We start from the raw sequence: 13,242 nt of genomic DNA, 5'->3' as shown, positions 1-13,242 counted from the left end.
AATTTAATTTGTTATTCCCCTTTCAGGCTTTCACAATCACGATATTAAACCTAATTCAAATCTTACGTTTTCATCCGCCGCCCACCCTTAAAATTTGTTATTCTCCACTCTTACTTAATCCGCCGGACTGCCGCCCACCCATCTCTCAGCGCCGGTCATTCTCTATTCTTCACTGGTAAGTTTTTTTGAATACTGGAAAGAGTTACACTCTTGATGGAATGTGTGAATAAGATTGATGCACTCTGTTATGGTTTTCATGTATGGTTCATGGATAAAATACACAGCGAAGTATGGGTGATTAATGTTGGTCAATTAGTATACCCAAGTTTTTTATGCCCATCAGTTGAAGAAATTACAGCTGTGTCATGTGAATTTAATTAAGAGTTTCTTGTTTCTTTGGTTCCCGGTGATTTTATTATTTGGATCAATTTCTATTCCCAACGATAATCTAATTTCGTTGTTTACATTACTTCAAAATGAGCCTGAGAATAATTTATGTTTGATTTAATATTTTAGCTAGCTTTCCGCTCCATTCAGGTTTGTTCCTCGTTATCAAGACCAAGTTTTTGTTATTTGAGATTTATTTTTTCGTTTTTTTGTTGAAAATGCGAGTGTCATTTAAAGAGCATGATTATGGGGATAGCTCCTCTTCATTGCAATTTTTCTGTACTTGGAAGTTGGAAACAAGTGCAGACTTAACTTATGATTGCTTAATATTACATGAACTCTGTACTTGGAAGTTGGAAACATACATTTTTTTAAAAACTGATCGGTTAATTCGGTCACCGGTTAATTCGGTCACCGATTTAAATTTGGTTTTAATCGGTTATGAAAAATATTTCGGTCGGTTCGCTTATGGCTAAATAATTCGGTTCGGTTATGGCTAATTCGGTTCGGTCGGTAATTGAACCGACCGAATGCTCACCTCTACTCCACATACTCACCTATCTCCGTCAATTCTCATCCTCGAGTCACCTTCAATCGCACAAACACTGGCCCCACTCAAGCCAATCACCCAGGTAATACCCTAAGCCCAGTAATTTCCAAGTTTCTGTTTTGATGTCTTTTGCACAAAATATCGGTTGCTTGGGTAGACTCTCATGGCTTCGTTCTGATCCCATAAACATGGTATATCCTGCATTATATTCCGAAGAATCCCGTGTGAGTAAAATTCTTTTTTTTTTCTTTAGTGAAAATTTGTTTTCTTTCTTTCCTTTTTTATTTGGTGTATTTTAACTGAGTGAAAGGAAATTTTTAAGTTCAGGTTCGAAGGGGGAGATTCAATGGGAACTCATCCCAAATTTTATTCCGCTAGGACCATACTTAAAAGTTAAAACTCCACTTTCTCGTACTTAAAAGGGTTTATTGTCCATTATTATCCAACTTTGAAACTGTCTAGTTGATGAGTGAATGGCTTAGAGTTGGAGTCACAAAATTAAATATTACTATTAGCTTAATATTATTCTTTGGCAAGCTAAGGAAGAAGATGACATCTCGACCAGAGCTCCAAGCCCCACCAGAGATATTCTACAATGATGAGGAAGCTCGCAAGTACACATCCTCTTCTCGTATCATCGATATTCAGGTACTTTCTTTACTTGCATCTCCAATTTAATGCATGGATGTATTAATGTTTTCTCGATGCTGTTGATCTCTTTAAAGGATAAACTTTCGGAGAGGGCGTTGGAGCTTCTTGCATTGCCTGATGACAACATACCCAGATTACTACTTGATATTGGTAATTTTCTATCCTTTATTTTTGGATTCAGTTCACATTAATTACTCGTGAAGTTGGGTGTATATTTTCTAAAGTGTTTGTGATTGACTTGAACTCCATGAGTCTAGAATAATTAATTAGTTGATTGGTTTTTTTAGGGTAGAATTTAGATTGTTAATCGTGAGTTCAAGTTTCAAATTGGTAAATCAAAAGACATGGTGCATAATATGTCTATGTAATTGTTCCATTTTTGAGGTCTCTGTATCAGTCCAATATATCAAGCTACAAGAATAATGTTTGGATGCTAAATATTTCCCCCCAAAAAAAGTAGTGGCAAGGAAGAGATATGCTTTTCATATGTACTCAATTGTGATGGCTCACATAATTTCTTATGTGTCTTTATACAAACTTATGTGAGTTTTCAAGATGCCAGGTTATGCACTAGCCTTTTTAATTCTAGACGTTCACTTTTTCATTTTGATATTGGTGTAACCCTTTATTATTTCAATGGCTTTATTAGGTTGTGGATCAGGACTCAGCGGGGAGACATTAACAGAAAATGGTCACCAGTGGATTGGTTTAGATATATCACAAGCAATGTTAGGTATGTGGCTTTTCTTTTTTTATTATAGTCCGAATGACATACAACTTACTCGTTCATGGTTATATTTTAAAATTTGTTACTTTGTGTTTAATCCAGACGTTGCATTGGAGCGTGAAGTTGAGGGTGACCTTTTGCTTAGTGACATGGGGCAGGTTGGCACTAAAGTGTTTGGTTCATACCAATCAAATTTCATTCTCAAAAGCTAATGGCATAAAAGATGTATTATTATTTTTATTTAATTCTTTATAAGCTTTGCAAATATGTGGAATATAAATTTGAGAATCCAATGTCATTGTTTTTCTTTGCCATTATTAAATAAATTTCTACATTTGCTCATAAATTGTGATTAAGATATCATAGTTGATCTTCGAGAAAAGGTTAGATCTTTTCCAGTAATCTTTAGAAATAAGGGATGCATTCATTCAGAACTGCTGGACTTTTTTTTTTCAAAAGACACTTTTAGATGGGAAAACTTTCCGGGTTTTGAATCAATCACCCTTCATCTCTTTTGTTGCTTTTGATTTGCTAAAGCTGGTTTGTAAATTGTGGTGGAAAAATGTAAATATTTGATCCCAGATCTCCATGCCCAGAATGATGATGATGATGAGAACCATATGTAATACATTAAAATTAAATTAAGGTTTCTCAGATTTGTGGTGAAGTCAAATGGTTATATGTGAAGGTAAGATTAGGTATAGGGATTCTTTATTTTCAACGAGTGAAAATATCATCCCACCAATCATTGCAACGTTATTGTTTTAAAGCTTGCTAGTTTACCTTACCTATTTGAATTGAATGTCTAAAACTTGATCGATCATTTAGTTTGTGGCGTGTCATTTTTCTCTGTTTTGATTTGATGCATAATCATGTATGCACGTTAAACCATTGTAGGGTTTGGGGCTACGACCGGGAGTTCTTGATGGTGCCATTAGTATATCAGCTGTACAGGTTATTCTTCTGTGCCTTTCTGATGATATGTGCTTTTATAGATCATAATTAATTAATATGGAGACCAATCCATGTAAGTGGTTTCAATTTTAAGAGTATAAAAGGTCTTTATAACTTGAAAACAATGATATTTTTGTGACCGTATATATCTGTACCTTGTGGCACCAGTAATTTCTTTAATTTGTGATATATTTTGCTGTACAAACTATGATGAAATTTAAATTATCGTGGACTTGGTTCAGTTACCTGCCGTTGGGTTTAAATTTGCAGTATTTATAACCATACACTTACATCTCTACGAAATAGGTTTCCATAACCTATAGATCTCTTTCTTTTTTCTCTTTTTTGGCAAATTATCCCCGTCTTATGTCTTCCTACTGTTTCATTCTCTCCTGCCAGTGGTTGTGCAATGCAGACAAATCTTATCACGATCCACGTTTGAGATTGAAGTATGTAATATATTTTGCCCTTTCATGTCTTACATCGATACTGATAAATGGCACATGTTGCTTTGTGATTGGCTGTTCACTCATGCCTTCTGCAGTGAACATACAAATCTGAATTTTTAATAAATCATTACAGGGCATTTTTTGGGTCATTGTACCGATGTATAGCGCGTGGAGCAAGGGCCGTGTTGCAAGTGTATCCTGAAAATCTGGCTCAACGTGAGCTGATTCTAGGTTTTGCTATGCGAGCTGGCTTTTCTGGGGGAGTAGTTGTTGACTTCCCGCACAGGTATTCAATAATTCCCACTATGTCCTGTCAGCTTCCTGGCATTTCTTCCCTCTAGTTTGTTTCTGTTAAGACTCCGAAATGAGTTAGAAAAGAAATAACTAAGGAGACGAGCAAATAAGAAGGAATCAACATGATAAAGTTTAATATATATGATATGCCATAATTTTTCTCAGAGTTGGCTCTGTACAAGGAATTTTACTTCCTTCAATTCCCTGCCAAAGCTATTCCCTAGCAAAAGCTAATTAAATAAGAGTAAACAGAGTAATCGACAACCCCAACTCTAACCAACTCCTTTCTTTTCATAACCCCTTTTCCCAGGCTGCTACTACTAAAATTCTCTTCATTAGTAGCCGCTGATTTTGGCCCATATCATTTAGGTCCGTAATAGTTTCATTTTTGAAGTGGATTCAAGACACAATATGTTGAAAAGAAAAGAATGCTCCAGGTAAATAGTTGTCGCTCCAATCATAGGTTTTCTTCTTGTACAGTACAAAGAGTAGAAAAGAATACCTTGTACTCACTTGTGGGCCACCGTCTCTAAGAAGCGCCATTCCGAAAGGGAAAAATGAAGATGAGGAAAGTTGCGGTGATGAAGAGAGCAGCGGAGATGAAGAGAATGAATCCGTGAGTACATATTTACTTGATCAGCAGATATATATAGTGATGATAATCGAACACTTCATTGTTAATAACTTATCAAGTCTCTTTCCTGGAAACTTGGTACTTCAGTTTTCTTATTTACGAAACAATACTTTCTCGATTGCAGGTTTATGTATCTGACAGGCACAGACCTAGAAAAAAGCAAAAGTTAAATAAGAAGGTGAAAGGAAGAGTGTGGGTTATGCGGAAGAAGGAACAAATGAGAAGAAAGGGCAACACCGTCCCTCCAGACACAAAGTACACTGCCCGGAAACGAAAAGCTCGATTTTAATCACCAAACATGTTTGGAATCCTCCTGACTGGTCTGGGTTATTGGAATATGGCAAACATTTTATGGTGAATTTAGAAGCAGAATGTGACCTTGTGTTTCCCATATCAAATTTTGACCCTAGGCGTTTTTTGTCTCCCTACGTCATCCCTCAAAACACTATATTTTTTGGTTTCATTTTCTTGTTTGTGGTTCCATAATGCATTGATACTTTTCAAATGAAAGTTGAGAATTTTATATTATGTCGTATTTTGTCTTCTATATTTTTACAAGGCTCCAAAAGCAAATGAGCCCGGAGACAATTGGATTACCAAACCAATCATATTCTGAAACTTATTTGTTGAATACATTTCTCTTTTACCAATATATTCCTTGCATGTATTTTAATCATCTTCCTCCAAATTATGTCAAACATATTTAAATATATTTTTATAATTCAGACAAAAAAATTATAAATTTCAAATTTATTTTATATTTATATGATATATTTTATGTTAATTATAATTTTTAAAATATTTGAAATCTACAATATTAACGTTTTAAATAAATAAGAAATATATTTATTACAAAATAATAAGAAATTTCGATTTTTGTTGGGCTTCATTTTCCCTCTTTTCGGAACGCAAAAGCTGAAGTAACGGTTGAGTCATCTTCGCTCTCTCGATCTCCGAACATGCTTAAAATCGTTTTACTACTACGTTCAAGATCATGATCTTCGATTCTTCCTCTTTTGCTCAACGAATTTGTCCCAGAATATCGTTCAAATGAAGCTGCTCTAGAAATTTATGGCAAATATTCATGCATTGGTGACCAGTGTGAATGACATCTGCTGTTGTGGTCAGAACAGCGGCAGGTTTCATTGGAATGGCAGCTTTGTCTCTTTGAATAGGAGAAAAGGTTACCGTACGAAGAATAAATGTGAGAAATCTGGTTATCGCAACGGTGGCAGAGTTAGGGTTCCTGCGGTTGGTGGTCACCCATGGAGATTACGTGCTGCCACGGATCTTCGATTTGTTGAGGAAAGCACCAGACGAAACAGCATTGTGCAGAATCAGGTCCCGTTTATCGAAATCCCCGTCACTTGCTACCAGGTTCTCACTATTTTTCTTATTCTTTTATCTTTTGCTGTAATGAGAGTATGATTTTTCATCTTGATGATCTTATATAGGGGTTCTTTTGATAGTTTATGCTTTTTTTCTCTCCTGATGATCTCGTGCCTTATGATGCTATTTAATGTGGTAGAATTTATGATGCAATGGATCGATATCGAGTCTTCAAATGCAATCATAATCTTTTATGCGCTGCAAAATAGCTTCAGTGTTTTAATAATTGGACATACTATGCTCCGATGCTATAGCAAAGCTTCTTTCACCTGGATTTCTTTTTAAGTCTTATTCTTGATAGTGACCTGGATCCCTTTTCCGATTTTTCTCAGTTAGGTGTTCGTACCCTCAGAAGAGTTCGTTTTAATACCAGTCTCTAGCAAACTATAATTGTGGTAGTGATATCTGGTTTTATAATATGGTGCAAGGTTGTTTCTATTTGTTCATTTTTGATGTTGTATGCATGCAGATTCTTGGCCTTCATGATCAAGCGGAAAAAGATGAAATTGCTAAATCAGTAATACATCTGACAAATACAGAGATTGATGAGGGTTACACGGAAGATGTTGTTGTATCTCGCCCTGTATGGACTGAACTATATGATTTTTTTGGTGCTGAATTTAATTATCTACATATGAATAGGATATTCTTTTGACTGGTGTTTTTAACCATTTTTACCTTTCCATAGCAGCTAACCTTCATAGTTATCTTATGAACGTATTTGCTGCTGATTTCCCGCAGAAGGTTCTGAAGGATGTGAGAGATAAGCTTCTATTTGAACCAGAATATGCTGGAATTAACAAAGAAAAGCAGCCTCCCAAATCTTCTCTTAAAATTCCGTGGGATTGGTTGCCTGTGGTTCTTTGCCTTCTTCAGGAGGTATAGTTCAGTCAGTCAGTCGTATGAAGTTTCAATTGAAAAACTTTAGGCAGATTGCAAGTTTGCAAATCTTCTATTACAATCCAACTTTTGCATGGTTTCTGAGGTTATGCTATTCAACATTCGGGCTTTGAAAATTTATTCTGCCTATGTTGATTGTGATATTATTCAATTGAATCGATTTAGGCAGGAGAAGAGAAACTTGTGCTTGAAATTGGACAACGAGCCATGCAGCATCCATGCTCAAAGCCATTTATTCATGATATGCTTCTTGCTATGGCCCTAGCAGAGGTAAGGAAAAAGTGGAGGTCAGAACCTTGAACAACTTTTTTCCTTGCAGTTTTCTGTTGTTTCCTTAGCTTACTACATTTGATTTTTTGAAGTGTGTGATAGCTAATGTTGGTTTTGAGAAGCAAAATATTTCTCATGGATTTGAAGCCCTTATTCGCGCTCGATACCTTCTTGGAAGCAAGAGTTCGCTGGGCAAGTTGAAGCTGTTATCTCAGGTAACGTTCATTTAGTTTTATTTTTCCTTTAAATATGCTAAATTTGGTTGCCTCTTTTGTTTTGATGGATTATTTTGCCACCTGTTCAAAAAAGTAAATAAAATATGAAAATTTCCAGAACAATGGTTCTGGATGTGGAAAAGAGAAATAATTACGATTTACGAAGATAGTATGACCTTAATGCTGAAGCACTCATTCCATGAGTAATTTGGCATCTCAATTAGGAATTTTCTTCGCGAGGTTATAGATGGTACTGCAATTGAGTGGTGTTTGTGACCCAACATTACATAGAAACACCACTGTTATCTCTTCGAAGGAGACCAGGGATGGGTACAATTCACTTGTCGCTATGAAGATGTTTACTAAAATCATATATCTGAAATTTTCTAGCTTTTATTTGTCCCTATTGATTGTGGATATTTTTTATTTAGTTTAGATTGCTACTGTAGCTCGCCATTCAAAATTTCTTTCAGATTGAAGAATATTTAGAAAAGCTTGCTCCTGATTGTACATTGGAGCTATTGAGGATGCCTCATACGCCTGATAATGCTGAACGAAGACGTGGGGCTATTTCAGCTTTGCAAGAGTTGCTCAGACAGGGCCTTGATGCTGAAACTTCTTGCCAAGTTCAAGACTGGCCATGCTTCTTGAATCAAGCACTAAAAGAACTCATGGCCTCTGAAATTGTCGATCTTACACCTTGGGATAATTTAGCTGTTACGAGGAAGAATAGGAAGTCGATCGAGTCGCAGAATCAAAGAACTGTTATTGATTCCGGTAGCTTCTATATGGTTATGTTAGCTCATATTGCTCTTGGTTTTTCAAGCAAACAAGTTGACTTGGTAAACTCTTAGATTTCTAAATTAGCTTCTTGTATATTCTTCTTAATCATAAAAATGTCGGTGCCTGCATATTTTAATTTTCCATCTCAGAAGAAACTGACTTGGATGTGATGTGATGGCTCATAATCTGTCTTGTGAACTTTAGATTGATAAGGCAAGTGTTTGAGTTTTACTTATGAGTCAGAATCATATAGATTTCTAGTCAGTAGCATGGCTAATTTTTTGGGCCTTAGAGCATCTGTCCTGGAGTTGTCAAACTCCAAACATTTTAAGACAAATTGTGGACTTGTGGGACACGCCCTCATTTGTTTTTAAAAGCTTTCTCAACTATGGGTATGTTGTGTATATGATAATGACACTCCTCTGGCACTTTGTGATCAAAATAGAATTTCTCCATTACCAAAAAGGTTGTTTTTTTAGTTTTTAGTTTCCTTGGAGAACAATTGAGAAACAGTGAATAACAGGAAAACAAAAGGAGTGGCCATGAAATGTCTGTCGACCTCTGCCGTGTTAGGCCTTAGTCTTACTAACGGGCTTTCTGGATACTAATCTACTGTTTCAGTTATCATAATATGAAACTAAGAGACTACCCTTATATTATATTTTCTGTTTTATAATTACTTGGCAACTGTTGCAGTGTGGTCTATCATGTCTGATATTGTGATATGTGAGATATACATACCTATGGGACTAGAAAGAGTTTTAATAGTTTTCAGTTTTAAGAGATCATTGACTATATCTTTTCTTGTGTAGATAAACAAGGCAAAGTTAATTTGTGAATCTCTAACATCAGAAGGCTTTGATTTAAAATTTGAAGAAGCATTTTGTTCATTACTTCTTGGGCAGGTATACCTATTTGATTTTTCTTTTGTGGCATCAGCTATTCTTTTCTTCTTGTCTTTTTTAACAAGAGTGAGTAATTTTGAGTCTCATAATCCAGAGCGATGAAGCAACAGCCGCTGAAAGATTAAGGCAACTAGAGGTGAACTCTAATCCCAGTTTCCAAAAGTCAAAGCAAAAGAAAAAAATCAAAGAAGTTTCAAGTGCAGACAAACCACTGGTACATGCTCAATTATTGATATATTCCATGCCTTTGTGAAATTACAATACCCAATAGCACGGCATATGAATCTAGTATTTATTTAATATTTGAATTTTAGTAATGCTAATAAAGTATTGGTCAATGTTAGATATGACTTAGAACTGATCATAGTTTTCTTATCGGAAAGTCTTCACACGATTGTTACGTATCCCCTTTCCATTTTCGTTTTCCAGGACAGCAAGAATCTTTTGTTGCATCTTACATAAATGTCCTAATCCCTGCGATCAATTCATAATGATAAATTTACAGCAAAAATTGTTGCCATCCTTTGCCTTAAAAAAATATTTTTTGCATTAAAATACGACGGAGACAGAAATTTGGGCTGTGGACTAATAAATGAGTTAACTTCTTAATCACCTGATGTTGGTTCTACAGGACAGTCATAGATGTTGGAATTAAAGAACAGAAATTTATTATATTGTTAGCTTTCTAAATATATTGTTGATGAAGAAAAAAGACTGGTAGAGGGGGAAATACACAGCAAGCAAAGGAGAGATGCATACAAAGGAGGGCGGCTTATATTATAATTTAAAGCTCTTTTTTAAAGTTATAATATTTGGTAAAATATGATATTTATCAGTTTGTTCATTGAATTCGTAGGAAACATGGTTGATAGAAGCTACACTTAGCTTGTTTCCAGATACCCGAGATTGTTCTCCATCTTTGGTAAAAGTTTTTTTTTTATCATGTGCTCCAAATTAATTAGTTCTCACTGAGGTGAAGATACTATAATTCAATCATGATTACAGACTGACTTCTTTTTTGTTATTATGGCATAAACAGGCTGACTTCTTTACCTGGGAAAAAAGAACTTCTGGAAAAAGGCATTATAAAAGAACAGCTCCAGCTGTATCGAACGTCAGGCATAGACCACTGGCCATTGCGCTTCCATTAGATCGAAGGGATGAACCAGTTTCGTCTGCAGTATCTTCGCTACATCTTGGAATAGCTGTAAAGCAACTTGCACCTCCTGATCTCCAAATCCCGTTGACAGAAAGCAAGGCCATTGATGGAGGCAGTGGTAACATACCATCTACACAGCTGAAGAGAAGTTTAGGTTCAAAACAAGCTGATGTTTGGAAATTTTGGTTGAGCATAAGTCACGTGCTTGGAAAGATGATATATGCTGCAGCATTGGGCTTCATCTTGGTTGCTCTCCTTAATTTTAAAAACACACTATTCTGGAGGGCTGGAAATGGGGCTAGATGGAGGATGGACAAACAGAGTGCTGATACTAGCTCCCTTACTTGGAGCGCAGATTCTTCTACGGATTTAAGTTACCAATCTTTAGTAACAAAGAAAAATGGTATTGCTGGAAAATTTCAGAAGTTCCTTTCTGCACTTAAAGTGCACTTCGGTTATCACTCAGAAGCTGTTGATTTGAAAACGGCTTCCCTCTTCTCTGGCATGTCATCTTCGATGACATCAACTTATAGGGAGCAGTTGTCTGTCAAAGATGCTGAGATCCTTGTCAAGCGATGGCAAGCAATTAAAGCAGAAGCTCTGGGGCCTAACCATGATGTTCACGGCCTCCTGGAAGTCCTTGATGGTTCTATGCTAGTTCAGGTGACTACCTTATTAATTGTGGTTTAGTCATGCTCTACAAATATTTGAGCTCATCGCTCTAAAATATGATATTGGATCAGTTTTATCCCATTTGTAATGTGTTTAATTTTTTAACAAACTCGGTGTTTTTTGTACGGCAATGTATCCTTTAGAACTTGGATTGGAAAATGAGCCTGACTATTGCTTTAAACCTCTAATTAACAAATTACAATAAGGAGAATAAATATTGATGATTTGTTGCTCATCTGACACAAATGTTCTGAGTTTGGGACGAGTTCTCTGGTTTGAGACTCAATTGTAACAAAATACTCCCTCCTCTAACTGAAAAAAGAAAAAAAATAAGGAGAACAGATGTTGAATGAGATTGGATTCTGTCTCTATTTTCTCGGAAAATTCTGCGTAGCATTCAAAATAATAGACTTTAACCTTTCTGATTCTATTAAAACCTTATAGCATAATATCCTCAGGCTAACTGCTTGTTGTTTATTTCTGGTTTTCGATATTTCTAGTGGCAAACTTTGGCAGATGCTGCAAAAGGAAGATCCTGTTTTTGGAGATTTGTTTTATTGCAACTGGAAGTTACACGTGCTGACATTTTGAAAGATGGGTTTGGGAGGGAAATGGCCGAAATAGAGGTTTTCTTGGAAGAGGCAGCTGAGCTTGTGGACGAATCTCAGCCTAAGAATCCAACATACTACAGGTAATTTAACATTTTTCTATCAAAACAAGTACTTGGAGCGGGACTTGTATTTTTATTCGTTTCTTTAATTTGATATTTGATCCATAAGAAAAGGTAGATAAATGAGGTACTCATGACCATATTAAAGGCAATCTATGACGGCACGAGCCTATTATGTTATATTTGGTTGAAATTGTAGAGGTAGGCATCACTTACTATATCTGGTGATTAACATACAATTATTTCTGCCTTATTAAAAGTCATGAAGCTCTTTTTATCTTTCGTTTTTTTTTGAACTATCCTTGAAGAAAGACGAGAAGAATAATAAGTGCGAGTGATTGCAAATCAAGAAGAACCAAGTACAAAATTTCTGAACTCCTGTGCATTTGACTATGTATTTTGAACTAGTAACAATCACTGTTATGTGGTTTCCATTCATGAGCATTCATACACTTTTTGTCTCCAAAGTAATGTTACATACGAAATTAACGACTGGCACGCTGAAAAGCTTGTTTTACAATCCTCTCTGGATATTCCTCTGGATTAAAAGTTTCCTACATTCCAACCAATGTTTGCAGCCCCTATAAAATTCTTTATCTTCTGAAAAGGCAAGATGATGGATCATGGAGGTTCTGTGAAGGAGATATTCTTACCACGTCGCAACCTTTGATCAATGACTAATTGCAGCAGAGTTTTGAAAAACAGAGGATTATCCATTCTCTTTTTACCTGTACATAAGAATCTGTAGCTTATCCTTGCTAAGTAGACAGTTATTTCTGATTCCTTGATACTCTTTCTATCTATTTATTCAAGTTTATTTTTTTTTCCAAATGAATTATTTGGCTGTCATGTTTATGTTAATATGAAGTTATTGGATCTTGTAGTGTATTTAGGTGACCAGCTGGGAATTTAAATTGCAAATAGGTTGTCATTCATATCTAACTCATTAAATTATTATATTGCATAAATTGATAGAATTTTGCAATTACCGAAAATGGGGGTTAACCTATCAATAATATTCCTTATTTTATTAAATGAGATAGGAATGTGAAAATTGTCATTTGGTTTACCTACGTATTTTTATAAATTTACTGAATAATTAGTCTTTTTTAATTATTTGTAGAACATTAAATTCGAAGTTTAACGTCATTAATTTAATTTATCTGTCAAAAAAAAAAACGTCATTAATTTATTGCATAAATAATGAATTATTCTTTTTAAATTATTGATAAAAAAATATTAAATTTATAATTTTTAAAAGCACTATTAAGTGTATATGCATTTAATATGAGTTTTTTTTGGGATAAATTAAGCTACGAAGATGGAAGCTTATGGTATGTGCGCGCACATGTACTTGCACACCATATTGTAGGTGAGGGTCCTAGACCTTTGTTTTGGGTCAGTTGGTGTGGCATATATTGGGAAAAGCTGCAATTTATAATTTTTCCAATTTTGCTCACAGGAGTCCATCGTGATTATCGGAAAAAATGAATGTCGAAAAAAAAGGAGTCCGTCGAAAAAAAGGACTTTTCTACGTCTCTCACTGGCAGATAAAGATTATTAACTTGTAATCAGTTTCCTCTCCAATTCAATTCCAAAGATGGAAGAACTGTTCATTTCAATGTTCGGCTCT

The 13,242-nt window shown here is 35.3% G+C and overlaps 2 protein-coding genes across 6 annotated transcripts; both read left to right on the top strand.

Annotated features, from left to right (window-relative positions):
* The first annotated feature begins 34 nt into the window (after positions 1 to 34).
* Positions 35 to 5,191, top strand: LOC140835086 (18S rRNA (guanine-N(7))-methyltransferase RID2-like). Of its 4 annotated transcripts, none has more exons than XM_073200427.1 (10): positions 35 to 175; positions 1,480 to 1,585; positions 1,663 to 1,738; positions 2,238 to 2,321; positions 2,418 to 2,473; positions 3,213 to 3,269; positions 3,669 to 3,718; positions 3,852 to 4,004; positions 4,493 to 4,628; positions 4,771 to 5,191. In XM_073200427.1, the coding sequence occupies exons 2-10, from the start codon at positions 1,487 to 1,489 to the stop codon at positions 4,933 to 4,935; spliced, it is 876 nt and encodes a 291-aa protein (XP_073056528.1). In that variant the 5' UTR covers positions 35 to 175; positions 1,480 to 1,486; the 3' UTR covers positions 4,936 to 5,191. The 4 variants fall into 4 exon arrangements, with proteins under 4 accessions (XP_073056528.1, XP_073056529.1, XP_073056525.1 ...); XM_073200428.1 differs by having other exon boundaries at positions 61 to 175; positions 1,475 to 1,585; XM_073200424.1 differs by lacking the exon at positions 35 to 175 and adding an exon at positions 202 to 1,019.
* Positions 5,192 to 5,512: 321 nt separating this feature from the next.
* On the top strand, positions 5,513 to 12,434 carry LOC140835081 (plastid division protein CDP1, chloroplastic-like). 2 transcript variants are annotated; one of them, XM_073200418.1, is made up of 12 exons: positions 5,513 to 6,023; positions 6,505 to 6,618; positions 6,780 to 6,914; positions 7,101 to 7,205; positions 7,298 to 7,420; positions 7,894 to 8,262; positions 9,016 to 9,108; positions 9,203 to 9,322; positions 9,965 to 10,030; positions 10,148 to 10,930; positions 11,440 to 11,630; positions 12,188 to 12,434. In XM_073200418.1, the coding sequence occupies exons 1-12, from the start codon at positions 5,718 to 5,720 to the stop codon at positions 12,288 to 12,290; spliced, it is 2,508 nt and encodes an 835-aa protein (XP_073056519.1). In that variant the 5' UTR covers positions 5,513 to 5,717; the 3' UTR covers positions 12,291 to 12,434. The 2 variants fall into 2 exon arrangements, with proteins under 2 accessions (XP_073056519.1, XP_073056518.1); XM_073200417.1 differs by having other exon boundaries at positions 6,777 to 6,914.
* The last annotated feature ends 808 nt before the right edge of the window (positions 12,435 to 13,242 follow it).

Source organism: Primulina eburnea, chromosome 6 (genome assembly GCF_022965805.1).
Source record: "Primulina eburnea isolate SZY01 chromosome 6, ASM2296580v1, whole genome shotgun sequence".
Lineage (NCBI taxonomy): Eukaryota > Viridiplantae > Streptophyta > Magnoliopsida > Lamiales > Gesneriaceae > Primulina > Primulina eburnea.
Note: the sequence above shows the minus strand (reverse complement) of the source record. Positions and strands in the feature narration are given on the sequence as shown.

Coding starts and splice junctions, on each gene's coding strand:
- LOC140835086 (XM_073200424.1), top strand. CDS start 880: ATGGCTAATTCGGTTCGGTCGGTAATTGAACCGACCGAATGCTCACCT. Junction 3,719..3,851: donor GATCCACGTTTGAGATTGAA/GTATGTAATATA, acceptor AAATCATTACAG/GGCATTTTTTGGGTCATTGT. Junction 4,005..4,492: donor GTTGTTGACTTCCCGCACAG/GTATTCAATAAT, acceptor CTTCTTGTACAG/TACAAAGAGTAGAAAAGAAT.
- LOC140835081 (XM_073200417.1), top strand. CDS start 5,718: ATGGCAAATATTCATGCATTGGTGACCAGTGTGAATGACATCTGCTGT. Junction 7,206..7,297: donor TTGCTATGGCCCTAGCAGAG/GTAAGGAAAAAG, acceptor GATTTTTTGAAG/TGTGTGATAGCTAATGTTGG. Junction 8,263..9,015: donor CAAGCAAACAAGTTGACTTG/GTAAACTCTTAG, acceptor TTTCTTGTGTAG/ATAAACAAGGCAAAGTTAAT.